Raw genomic sequence first — 14,184 nt, 5'->3', positions numbered from 1 at the left:
AATAATTCTGAAATTTCAATGAATATCGTAACTTAGATTAAAAAATTTCTGTCTAAACTGGCAGAGAGATCAGAAGCAAGAATGAACGATTCAGTTTAAGAAAAGAATTAATTTGTAATGCCGAAGTCGCGCTTTTTTTCTGATTTGACTAGGTTTTTATACAGCTCTAGCATCAACGCAAAAAATGAACTGAAAAATGTGCACAAAATTATTTTTCAATTTATTCATGTTTGCTGATAGTCGGGAAATTAAATAAAGATAAAATATAGTGCAAGTGCGGTTGAAACACACCCATTTTTGGTCAAGAAAGTCAAAGCATTCATGATTTTCATCAAAAAAGTTTTTAAAAATTGATTCGAGCACAGTCAAAACAACCAAGATAGTTCAATCAAAGTGGAAGCATACATTGAGCTCAGTCAAAACATAAGTCAATTACAACAAAAGTTTTCAAAACTCAGTTTTTTGAAATTAATAAAATTTAATGAGGCCAATGAGCAAACATATTTGCTCCAAAAACTTCCCTGTAAAAAATTGCAACGAACAACAATCAGTTGAGTAAGTATGCTTGCTAAAAAACTACAAGTGTCAGAAGGAACTCCTCAATTGTTGGAGATATAGAGATTACCATTGCAAGATAATGTAAATTCTTCTGAAGTTTTTTTATACACTAGTTTTTGGATTACCAATTTTAGTTTAATTTCTGAAGAAAAAAAATTGGAAAATTTTCTTTAAAAAAAATGTTTTTATGCCGAAATCTAGCAATTTACAGATTGCAAAAAAACTTTCGGGTCAAGCAGTATCTCAAGAAGATCAACTGAAAAGCATATGCAATGTTTTGCTTTATTTATTAATTAACTCATCTTCTTTGATAGTCGGAAAAATCAAAATATAGGTCAAGATTAGTAAAAACATACCCATTGCTGGTCACGAAAGTCGAAATACAGATCAATCAACCACGGTGAAAACCAACTCAATTTAAACAGCCAAAACCTAGAATTAGGTCGAACACAGTCGAAACATATGTCAGTCACAGTGGAAACTTAGTTGGGGCTAACTTAGTTAAAATAAAGATAGAAAACAAGATAGGTTTTCAAAAATTTAAATTTTTAAAGATTTTAATTAAATTTATATTGGAAACTAAGCAAACCATTTTGCTCAAACAAAGCCCCTTTCAGAAATTTGCAAATTTCAGAAACAACCCATTAACTTTAAAAAGTCTATAGTTCCCGTAATGAGAAAAAGTAAGTTTTAGTGCATTTTTGTAAATATCTGATTTTATTTAAAAGTTGTAGTTAGTTTTTTTATTAAAAAAATTAGAAGGTTAACTAGCTTTCGATAGTAGAATTTCATGTATTAATTATTGTAAGAAAAATCATTTAGCTCAGACTTATTAGAAAACTTACCCCGGCTAAGAAGTTCTACAGAACTAAGGCAGGCTAATGGATTCAATTTCTTAACTTAGCTTACGTCATTTATTGCTTTACACTCCGTTTGGGGGTTTTTTTAAATGAAGATATCGGTTTTTTTTTCTAAAACATCTGATAACTTTCACCAACTTTTCTGCGAGAGTTTTTCGGCTTTTAAAGTTTCAATTTGATCCGAAAATTTTGTTTAAAAAAAATACGCAACTTAGCACAATTCGAAAAGTTTTATTCCTGTCCGAAAAAATTTCAGGCCAAATTTATGTGTCGGCGGCGGAACATGCGTGATGAAAAAATCTTTTATATTCTTAACTTATCTTTTATATTTAAAATTTTTAGATTTAACAAATTGAACGATATGATTTAATCACTTTTGTTAACGATTTGAAACAATTTTCGAAATATTTCAATTTTATCATTTTAAAACAATTTACATTTATTCTCCTTTTAAACTTTTTAATGATTTCCAATCAGATAAAAACTAGCAGATTGTTATTAGGAAGAAATGGCGTTTTGATCGGATATAGATCAATGGGTTATCTGAAATGCATATCTTTTCTTTCATGAAACTCGTATAATATAAAGTTTGTGTTACTTATCAGTCCGAGTCATGCTTATTGGACAAAGTTTTGTGCCACATTAAAAATCTTTTAGCCATGCTAGTGCTTCTAAAAATTTTTAAAGAAATTATCTCACCTTCGAGCCAAACTGGTATGGATATTTTCGTTAATAGACTAAAAAACAAACTGATTAGAATCTTACCTATATCTTAGCTCCACTGAATGGTTTTGACAAATAATTTTCCTTTTTTTCTTTTAGTTTTTCACCTTGCAAAAAACTGGAAAGGAAAAAAATCATAAAAATGGATTTTTTTTTGGGTTTGAAATAAATTGTCCTTATTTTAATAATATTTTTATGATCAATCATTATTTGGCAATCTTTGTTCTAAATAATGCTCTCATGGCTAACATAATCATACAGTATTTTTATTGTACATTTCTCTTCAACTTATTAGAGTAATTCGAACTTTGTAAAACATCATTCCGAATGGAGGTTAATAATTCATTACTGTCTTTTTTTTGTCCAGGATGTTATCTAAATTGATCATCTAAGTCACAGTAATAAAACTTCCGAGCTGATATTCCACTGCAATTCAGACAGATAAATTTAGGTTTTGTGAACAAATTAGGTCAGACAGCCCCGTGTTTTTATCACGCTATATCTTGCCAAGATCTTCGATTATCTTAGTTTAGAGATTTGATATGGCTACTTTATCAAGATCCTGCAAGATCCTGATCAGAAAAATAGGTTAATTCTCGAGATCTTGAGAAAATATCCCTGCTACCGAGAATCATTAAAATCTTGGAAAACTCATGACAAATGTTGTCAATAGTTTGTCAAGATATCCATAATGTTGAAAAATGATAAATGCCCACTATTTTTTGCCTTAGTTCGTGTACTCTAGTTAACCATTTTTGTCATATTACTGTGCGTTTGATAGTACGAATTGAATAAAAAATGAATTTTGTAATCCAATTCCACAAAAACGGAGCTGCTACTTCCTACTTTTAAAAGGCAATTAGTTTGCGCAGTTCAGAGCCAAAATTTTTTAAACCAGGCTTAAATTTTTAAATTTTTTTTGTTCTTTTTTGTCAGGCTTTATACAATTAGCGCTGCTATGTTTCTTTTTTTTTCATTTCAAAGGCATTAGTTTGTTCAGCTCAGGGCCAAACTTTTTTAGTATTCCTAGACTGCTTATTAGCGTGTTTGATAAAAACTTTGGCGTAGATAGTACAAAGTTCAATCAGCACTGAAGTTTGCAACACATCTGCAAAAATAGCGCTGGTTAATTCTTTTTCTTTTAAAATATAATTAGTTTGCTCAGCTGAGAGACCAAAAATGTTCGCCTTGTCTTAAATTTTGCTTTTTTAATGAAATTTGAAGTTATTTGAAGAAGACTGCTCGTATCAGCGCAAACACTTGACTATTTCTTCTGCCTTTTAGCGTTCTTGATAATTTTTTTGCTACAAATTGATAACATTCGAAAATATAATCAAAATAACCGAAAAAAAAGTTTTAAAATTTTATGCGAGTTTATTTAAAAAAATAAGCCAAATGTAAGTTTATTTTCAAGGCAACTGCTTTATATCTCTTGCGTTGTAATTTTTTTAGTAATTTTGAATTCATTAGCTCAAGAATTTATAACAATCACAATATGCTCGTAATCTTTTTCAGTAACTGGCTGAGGTGAAGAACATTTCGAAAAAAAATTGAGTTCTAATTTGCTGTTTCGAGAAATTTCTGCCGAGGAACAATGTCGTCTCTAATAAATAATGGGAGCCTGGCGACGACTGCTTCGAAGTGTGAATTAAATCCAGCCGAGTGTGATGAATCTATGTCGGAGAACCCTCAGTGGTTGAGTGTTGTGGAGACGAGTGCCCGTGTACCAGTCGTGATCTTGTCTCTCGTGAGCAGTGCAGTCGTCTTAGTAGTTAGTATGCAAAACATAAATTCAATGACAACTTGTTCATTCAGATGAAAAACAGCATAAATTTCAATGAGCGCCCGTACCCAACTGAGGCTCTTTTTCTAGATAGAAATTTTATATAAATTATCTAGCCAAGTTTTCTCGTATTTTCTGTGCAGAAATGATCTATTTTTTTGTGGTTTAGAAATAAACAGTTTCTGTAAAGAAATAACCAAAAATCATTTCACTGCTCAACCGCAACGAGATAAACATGCTTCGAGTATACACAATAACAGTAGCAATACAATGCAAATAAACACTTGTTATAACAAGTGTTACTTTGTATTAAGTTGCTAAAACAATTAATCTTCTTCAAGGCATGTGGGCTAGTGGTTTGAACACCACCTAGCATATAGAAGTTGGGGGTTTGAGACCCATCAGGAGGTTTTTTCTAGCTAGGAATAGCCCAGGCTTAGCTCATTTTTGATCAGAAATAAGAATTGAAATAGAAATTTTCAGAAAAATCACTGCTTTCTTAAAACATTTCATGAAGAATTTCTGACCAAAAAATTGTAACAGATATAAAATATTTCAGCTCAGAAAAAAAAACTTTTTTCGGTACGGGCGTCGAAAATCACTTGTTTTTTAAGCAAGTTAATATTCATGTTCACCTTTCTTTTTAAACTTTATGTGAGCTAATTGATTCCAAAAATGATTTTATGGACGCTCAATTTTCATTTTGCAAATGAAATTTTGTGTGGTAGTAGATTTTAGAAAAATGAGAAAAAACTTGGAACTTTTTTTAAATTTTTACTTGAAACTTCAAAAAACATTATAAGACAATTGGCAGTGGAATTATGTGGAGTTCGCTCTCATACCATGCAGTTTTTTTTTAAATTCGGCAAAGGGTATGTTTATCAGAATTGCAAAAAATTTGAGACAGCATATCTATTTTTAAGTCCACTATCCGGTGCCCAGCTATGAATTAGTTGTAAGTGCTCAATCACTAACCCTCAATAATATGAGTGCTGGGCACCATCACTAATAGTGAGCAACATTACAATAATTTTTGATTTGAAGTTCGCTTAGATTGGCATACTAATCAAGGCACAAGATTTTGAGCAGGCATTTGAGTGAACCACCTTCAGAAAAATCAAATTACAAGAAAAAGTTGCGAGTTTTTTTAGATTTTCTACGTTGACAAAATTACGGTTGCTTTCGTACAATTTTGTTCTTGCCAGACATTTTACAATTCTTTTGGATCTTTTTTCAGTCGAAAGGAGTTAGTGCATGATATGTCGAATAAATTTCATAACTTTTTGATCAAAATGCCCAAATAGTTTTTTCTCATTTTGAATTAGCTGAATAACTATCATTTGGCTGTCGGAACTGACTAGTTCTATCTGTTCATTTGACATGAAAACTTTCAATACTTGTCCGAGGGATTACAACAAGATCAAATTCTATAAAAAAAATTCTATAAAAACATATAAATCTTTCAGTGTCCAGTTCAGCAAATTGTTCCAATTACCGTCAATAAAAATTTCTGAACACTATTGATGAAATTTTTAATACATATTACACCATTTTTAATTAAAAAAGCCAACAAAGTTTTGAAATTCAAAAACAGATTTAAAAATTCATCCACTACGTCAGAATATAAAATAGGAATATGGCTCAGTTTCTTATCGAAGAGAAAAATTTTATAGCTTCAAAAGCATCAGAGCAGCTTTTAATAGTCCAGAATTGTATCAACACAAAAATGAGATAAAGAAACAGCTATTCATGATTATTGTTCCAATTTTATTGTTCCGACAAAGATATTCATGCTTGATTTGGTTTTTTTTTCAGTAAATTTTCGGCGATTGAAGAAAAAGTTTTTAGCAAAAAATAATTTTTTTCATCAAAAATATTGACAACCTGAATCAAAATTTATCAGATATTTTACCTCAGATCATTTTTTTAAAAGTTCTGAGAGTTTGAAAATAGCCAATTTGGCCACTCTCTGGACTAATTTATTCGCGTTTTGAAGATTTGTTCATAATGCTGAAATCGTAACGCAAATCATTTATGCGTGGCAAATTATCCAGCGCGACAAAATTGTTCCAAATTGAGGCTAGCTAATTGGTCCTATTAGTTTCGCACGACTCATTTTTTTACACTTGATCTCATATTGTTCAAAATTTATAGTTTTTCAAGATTTTGTCTTGCCGAAAAATATTCAAGACTAATTTAAGGGCAATCGGAATATTCAGGGTTTCACTCTGATTTGCGAGCAGTGTCTTTGCTTTTATCAATTGCTCTGTCATAGAGATCATCGACGACAAAATTTAAACATCAAAAAAGTCATCAAACATGTAAAAATTATCTATAATGTTGATCATTGAGCCAGCAAGCCTAAGATCTGCAAAACGTAAAAATGGTTGCATAAACTCGTTTCTATGACAAACATTACATAAGAAACTTGACGATCGTAAAAATCAAGAGGTCGTTCTGATATAAACCATACTGTTTAAGTTTTGGCAAATGGCTTGCTTATCAGAGTTGCACGCTTGAGCAAACAATCCATTGAGTGGTCTTTGTTTGAGTTTGCTAGCTAATCGAGAGAGAAGCTCTTAGACCGTTACCTGAGTCAAACATCTCAAAAAAAAATGTCTCAAGTTACGAACAAAATTACTTTTTTAGCAAAACATTCGTCTACGTTTAAAAAACATACCAAAGATGAACTTCTAATCTCAACTAAATTTTTTCATTTTTTTTTGGTAAACCAATGAAATCATTGAAATATAAATTAAAATAGCTGCACCAATTTGATCTGAATGCCTGAAAAAGCTTAAAGCTTTACATGAAAACTAAGAAAAATGACCATATTGCATTTCGAAACAAAAAAAACCTTCGTTTTTTCTGTTTTTAAGCAAAATAAAGTTGGTATTAGAAGATAAAATTTCATATTTTTTTCATGTGTCATAGAAAAGTAATTTTTCTGGGAAATGGGATAACATTAAGCCCAACAAAATTCAAAAAACAATCACACTCCATGAAGCGACAAAAGATCTTACATCGTCATCCTCTGCAAAAGTTTTTGAAATACGCCAATGTATACTCAGAAAAAAGAAAAAAAAACTGGCCAGTTTTTTGTTAAAACCGTATCGTCATTTAAAAAATTAGCTAGTTGATTAGAGTTTCATCAAAAATTTTTCTTATATCTTATTGGCGTGCTTCAGAAAGTTTTGCTGAAATGGATCCGCTGCGGGATATATGTTTTTTCTTTGGGGTTTTTATACTGGATTTGTTTTTATCGTAATTCCGCAGACAATTTCACAACTACTTCTTTTTTCATTTAAACGTTTCCAATTAAACCAAAAAATTGCTATTCAGCTAATTCGAAAGGCACAGGTTGCACAGAAAAGAACAAGTAGAGCAGAATGTTCCGACCAGTCTTTAAAAAATACAACAAAATTAATTTTTCAATTAGGGTCGTTTTTTTGGCATGGTGTGATAAACTAATCAGAGCAAAAAAAAGTAGTTTTTAGTCATTTTCGTCACTCATGTAAGATATGCAAATTGAAAAATTGTTTTTGAAGACAAATAACAAGAAAAAGAAAATTATTTTTTCAATTGGTGTCGTTTTTTCGGCATGGTGTGATAAACGAATCAGAACAAAAAAAAGTAGAGCGTAGTCATTTTTGTCACTCATCTAAAATATGCAAATTGAAAAACTGTTTTTGAAGACAAATAACAAGAAAAAGAAAAAGAAAAGCTAAAAAATATTTTATCATTATTTAAAATTCGTCCCCAAATTTTTGAAGTTTTTCATTCATAAGATGAAGCTGAAAATTCGAAAAACTAACTTCATTAGAGTAAAATTAAATTTTTAAGGCTTGAATTAAGCATAAATAAGCTTACTCGCTCGAAATTAGACGAAAAATCAAAACTTTCAAACCGATTTTTCTCGACACCGGGAAAATTGTTTGAAATTTTATGATGTCGTTCGAATCACGAATGAAAGGCTTTAATTTGATATAACACTTAACTCAGTCCGATGATTATTTGTGGCAGCGGACTTTTTTTGGAAAAAAGCCAGAACACACCCGAATACAAAGTTCCTCCCCATTTTCAATGGTCGGAAAAAATTATTAAAATTTTACTGCCGAACTTGAATTGGTTTTGTTTTTTGTTTGGTTGGTGACCTGTTCCCTTGTCATATAATTTATAGTGGTCACCAAATTTTTCAGTTTTTTAGATAACTAACGGGTGCAGCTTTCAATAATTCTACTTAATTGAAGAGTATATTTAGAAAAAGTATGAAAAAGTTAGCGAGAACAAAACTATATTTGTGGTTAAAAACTGGCAAAAAAAACTTTCTTTTAAAGGCGCCTATTGTTGTACGCAAGCATCCGGTCTTTTGCCTAGATGCAGAAACTGAAAAACTGAGCAGTGTTTTCTCAGAATTCGATTTATTTTTTGGAGGTGTTTCTCTCAGTTGTCTGTCAAGATCATTTGTCTTGAACAGCACGTCTTGAACAGCAAGTTTGTCTTGAACAGCAAGTATTCAATTTTGGATAGCGTGCAAGTAGCCGAAGTTATTAAAAGAGTGCTCGTATTAGGGCAAAGTCTTGATTATTCCGACTCACAAGTGTTTCATGTTGTTGGTTAAAAATCATAAGAACTCATAGAAGGTTTTTTTTAAGTATGATATTCTCAATTTCGGTATCAATATCAAGTTAAACCAAGATAAAAATTACCTGCGAAAGGATTTTTACTTTCTTAACAAAATGATTGATTCTTCAAGCTAATTGAAAAATAGACTTTGCATGAATGAGCACCAAATTAACGCAATCACTGCCTTCTAATAAGCACTCATGTCTGTCTCTGACATTTCCGTTTTGCCTGCTAGTTATGTCAGCTTCAATTATAGCTTATCTGAACCGAAAGCTACTGAAGATATTCTAAAAGACAGACAAAAGATGGTCGAAAAACTTTGTGTTTTTAAAATACTTTGGGTGTTCCAATCTGAGAGTCGCTGCGTTAAAAATATGAAAATGCACTTTATTTTATTGCTTAGTGAACAAAAAAGTCAGCAAACCGTAAACATCAATATGCATGAAAAATCGAATTGATAATTCAAAACTGTTTTTCTCTGAAAGCATCAAGAGAAATACTCCAGATATTCTCATGCAAATATATAACCCTGTTTTTGGGCCATTGTATGCTATGCTACTTGCATACCAGATGGTCATTTTTAGTTTGACTTTCGACGAAAGTGACTAAAGATTTGTGCTTGGGTGTTTTTTTCTCATGGCCCAAGAAAGTGATCTCTTGAGCACAATATTAGAATGATGTTTTTTTACCAGTGACCACTTTTTGAAGGATTATGGTGGTTTGAAAATAGGCAATTTAGCCAGTTTGGGATAAGTAGCGCGCGATATAGATCAAACCAAATTGAATTGAGGCAGGCAATTTGCTCATATTATGGCGTGCGTTACAAGACTTATAACTTAAAACTTTGTACTTTACATAGCTTGTGGGGGATAAATTGAAAAAGTTTTTAGAAAAAATTAGCAATTTTCTAGTGAATTTATCAATTTTTAACAAAATTTTTTATCGACTTCAATTACAGCTTTGCCCTGATACGAGCAGTCTTGTTTCAATATTAAAAAAATTACTATACAGATCAGCCGCGCTAACACAACTGAACCTTAATTTGCTCAAATGTCAACAAAAAAATTTCCAAAGCTTATTTAGAATTGCCCGATTTTAAACCACGGGAAAAACTGTCTTATGATTGGTACTGACAAGATCTTTTATCTTCTGATTTTTTCTTTCTTATTGTCTTTTATGGAGTCTTTGATTTCATGTTTTTTTTAAAAATCTATTTTCTATTCTACCCTGTGCCATTTTGAAACAATGGCATTTGGATAAGCGACAGACACCAATTCTCAAGGGATTAACTTTTCTACAAACTACACAAAACCTGCCATTTAACTCTCCTGACAATGAATGGTCCAGTTTGCATTTTCCCCGCATTGTATATTTTTTTTGAAGCGGAGTTCATTTTCTGCAACGCAAGACGCCATAAACATTTTATTGGCTTTTTGTTCCGACTTTCGCCAAGTAACGGAATATTTGTCGTGCTCGGGGTGGGTTTTTTTCTTCAGAAAAATTTCGATTTTTTAACTAGCCATTTTTGACGGAATTTTTTTATATCATTCGAAAGGTTTTGTTGTCTTGAGCTTAAATTTGAAAAAATAATTTACCTGAGATCATTTTTTGTAAAAATATGGGGTTTTAAAGATTGCAGTTTTGGCCAATTTGGGACAATTAACGCGCGATAGACTTCGCCCTTTTAATGCGTAAGCGGAGATATAAGCAGTGTTAGAGGTCGTTCCAAATTGGTTGAAAGAAGCTTATTTGCCATAAATGATGTGCTACTAGGAGCGAAATTGATCACTTTGTACTTAGTATGGCATGTGGGGATGATTTTTTCAAAAAATCTCAAATTAAAAGAAAAATTTTATTTTAGTTTTTTTTTCTGTATTAAATTTCTTTGTGTTATTACTGCTCCATAGACCTTAGAAGGCAGTCGGAACATTCAGGGCTTCACTTTGATACGAACTGTCTTGTTATAGAGTAAAATTTGATAGAATTTCAATCACTAGTGATGTCATAATTCATCAGTCTTATGCAGCTCTGTTGCTGTTCAATAAAAATATTCGCATAAAGACGAAATTTGGCATTAGACTTGTCACGATTTATGTAAAAGTTGAATCAAATTTTGGGATATTATCGATAACAAATTAATTTGAAATTGTGACCAGAAAACAGTTTTTGAAAATTTTTAAGCTTTACGGAAGTTTATAATTATCATAACCTCTGCGGCAATCTTTTTCATGCAAAAGTGGATTTTCCAGCATTTTGGAGGATTTAGACCAAATAATTAAATGAAACGCGTTCAGTTTTTATCTCAAACTTATTGGCATCAATGACCTTAAAAAAAGATGTAATGCACACTTGATATAATCGAGTAAACGTTTGGAAAAAATTGGGAAGCCATATTTATGACCATCTTATTCGACAAGTTTTTGGCAAAATAAACTAAACAGGTTTTAAAAATTCAATGACACTCCAATGAGTTTCATTAAACTGTGCTTATGATTGTTACTGCTATTATAACTCGTGTGAATAACTATTTGCCATTTATTGTTGTACCGACTTTCGATGAAAGTGACTGAATATTTGTAATCGAGGAGGTTTTTTTTTCTCCAGACAAGTTTCGTCTTTTGACCAGTCATGTATAATTATATATCTGCAATGACTTTTCGAATGCATTTTTTGAACATAGTTCTAAGAGTTCTTGTTGTTTTTTTATGCCCATTTTTCTCCTTGACATCTGTTATCAGGGGAGGAAAAACAAATTAAAAATTAAAAAATTACGCACCCAAGTTTTAAAAAAGTCAAGGAAATGATAGAAAAAAAAAGTAAATCGGGAAAATCAGAGTTTTTCCTGGTCCGAGCAGGGTTGCTGTCAAAATAAATGTCCAAGAATTACCAAATACGCAGCAGAAAAAAAGCCAAAAAATAAAGTTCACCTTGAAAAGAGAGCGTGATAAAGGGGACTTGATAAGAATTTTACGTTGTTTAGGCAAGAACGCATGACTCGAAATATGGAAGTAATCAATTAAGCTGCAGTTTGACAGCACATTGAGGTCAATTTATTAATTTTTGTTTGAAAAATTGATTAAATAAGGGGACATTTTTTCATTTTTTTATTCTTTTCAATCCCCAACACATAAAAATCAAGCTGAATAACAGCGTCTTGTATCCGAATAACAAGACCAAATGACTTGCTTCAAATTGGAATGGTTTAATCCGTCGTAATTTGCGCGTTAGTTACCCCAAATTAGACAACTTAGCAAATTTTAAACCCCCAGAAATTAACAGAAAGTTATCACGGACAATCATAACTTCCTTATAGCCGGAAAAATTATGTCATAATCGAAGTTAGTAAGTTGAAGTTTGCTGAATAAAAAACTGCTGAGGTTTCGACTCCCGATGAAGATTTATGAAGTTGCATTCGCCTTAAGAAATCAAAAATAATTTGATCTTTTTGAAAATCATCCCCCACTTACTATGTAAAATAGAGAGTGATGTTTTCCTCATCACTTCAACAAGTTCTAACAAGTTCTAAGCTCCGCTTACGCGTTAAAATTGAGCTCATGATACAATTGTCTTTTGGATTATATAAGAAAACTGTCAAAAATGGCTAGTGAAAAATTCTAAAGTTTTTCTAAAAATTCTAAATGTCTGAAGAAAAAACCATCCCGAGCACAAATATTCAGCCACTTTCTTCAAAAGTCAGAACAAAAATATGTCTGGAGAACATATTATTTTTTCCTGTTCTTTTTTTTGTTTTCTTAAAACAAAGGGGTTATTTCACAAATTCAACAAAACTGGGCTTTCACAAAGAATTAAAAGCAAAGCAATCAAGATGGATTTAGGAAAACTAAAGGATCATATTAAGTCGATTTACTTACAAATCTTAACCAAATAATGCTCAAACACATTTTCGAAAATTGAAGTTTTTCATTTTGTTTTCCTGCAAAGCAAAATCACTTAAGATGATTTAAAAAGCATTTCGAGTTTCGAGGGCTTCGCTTCGATGCGAACAGGGCAGGCTAATTTACTGTTTCCTTTGTGACAAATACAAACTTACAAACTTAGACAAATGGCTTCTACTTAATGACCACCCCGTATAGAGGACGAAAAATCAATGTTAGTTTCTGGATTGAGGTGGTTTTTAAATTTTGGCAATTCTTGGAGCGGAGCGTAATATAGTTTAGAAAAAATCCCGAAAAAGACCAATTGAAAGAGAATTGATTGACCCTGGCTTGAAAACAGTTTCTGAATTAAGATTGAACTGAAATAAGTTAGTTTCTCCAAATGAAGCCGTTCTACACTTGACAAATATATAGTTTTGTAGTTGACTTGTGACTTTACGGGTAAGGGAAGATAGACTTCAAAAATAAAAAACGGAAATATAGTTCTACTTATTTGTTAAAATAGGTTGTGGCGTTCAACCCGAATCTGCGTCAGTCACCGGGGCTCCTGATGGCGATCTTGTCGGTTCTCGACATCCTCATCATCCTGGGGGACTCTACTATAGTGTCGGTGCAGGTGGCTAGACAAGCAGCTGCCCTTGAAGTGTACGAAAACCCAATCATGTGTACCGTTAGTCACACTTCTTAATTAATCCTCAAAAAGTATATCAATAATATTATGATTATTATTATAAATAATTCATTACTTCGTTTAAGGGCTTTGCCACTAAATTATTAAAAAGATCTTCTCGGATCTTCAATTATTTGAATGAATTTTTGGGGCGATATTTCTGTTTTTGCGATCTTCGGGCTACAAAAGTCGCCCAAATTGGCCCTCTGAGTTCTTCAGTATATAAACAGATGGTGCCCCAGAAAAATTGAGGTGAAAATTGACTACTAAAATTTCACTCGGTCGGTCAAAATTTTGATGTAGACTTGGTGCAAAAAGAACAGTTTTTTGGGTAATGAGTTGAATTTTGGATATTGAGGGCCCAAAGCTCTACTGGCAGGTGGCTTCGATCAATTACATGAACGTTTTTTTTTTCGATTTCATCAAGCAGAGGCTGTTAGCATAGTGATAATGCGTTCACTTTGAGATCGTCAGATTGTGTAATCAATTCCCTGCCATGGCAATGATAGCGTTTCTGGACGAGCTCTCACTTGACCTCGAGGTTTAGGTCTACCACAGCCTAACCAATTCGGCTGCAATAGTGGTGCAATGTGAAAGTTCTAGACGCATACAAAAACCGCCTTATGTCGCAAAAAAAGAGCTTCGCTTAACAAAATATCTCAGTCTTGAGCTTGGGAAAATGGGAGAAACGGACTATGCTAAGACAGGCTGGAATCAAGTTTTGAATACATTTTTGTTCCGACTTTTGATACGAAAGTAACGGAATATTTGTGCTCGGGGTGGGTTTTTTTTTCTTCAGACAAATTTCGACTTTTTAACTAGCCATTTTTGACGGACTTTTTTTTATATCATTCGAAGGGTATTGTTATCCTGAGCTTAAATTTGAAAAGATATTTCACCTGTGATCATTTTTTGGAAAGTTATGAGGGTTTAAATATTGCCATTTTGACCAATTTGGGACAATTAACGCGCAATATAATTCGCGCTATTAACGCGTAAGCGGAGATTTAATCCGTCTTAGAAATCGTTCCAAATTGGTTGAAAGAAGCTTTTTTTTGCCATAATTGA

At 32.2% G+C, this 14,184-nt stretch overlaps 1 protein-coding gene across 1 annotated transcript in view; it reads left to right on the top strand.

Annotated features, from left to right (window-relative positions):
• The first annotated feature begins 3,680 nt into the window (after window positions 1-3,680).
• Window positions 3,681-14,184, top strand: part of LOC134846825 (uncharacterized) — an 80,252-nt gene continuing 69,748 nt past the window's right edge. The window contains exons 1-2 of the mRNA XM_063864220.1: window positions 3,681-3,912; window positions 12,952-13,116. Of these exons, the coding sequence (XP_063720290.1) occupies window positions 3,736-3,912; window positions 12,952-13,116 (342 nt within the window). The 5' untranslated portion in view covers window positions 3,681-3,735. The remainder of the gene's footprint in view (window positions 3,913-12,951; window positions 13,117-14,184) is intronic.

This window comes from Symsagittifera roscoffensis, chromosome 5 (genome assembly GCF_963678635.1).
Source record: "Symsagittifera roscoffensis chromosome 5, txSymRosc1.1, whole genome shotgun sequence".
Taxonomy (NCBI): domain Eukaryota; kingdom Metazoa; phylum Xenacoelomorpha; order Acoela; family Convolutidae; genus Symsagittifera; species Symsagittifera roscoffensis.
The sequence above is the reverse complement of the archived record's forward strand: the minus strand, read 5'-3'. Positions and strand labels throughout refer to the sequence as shown.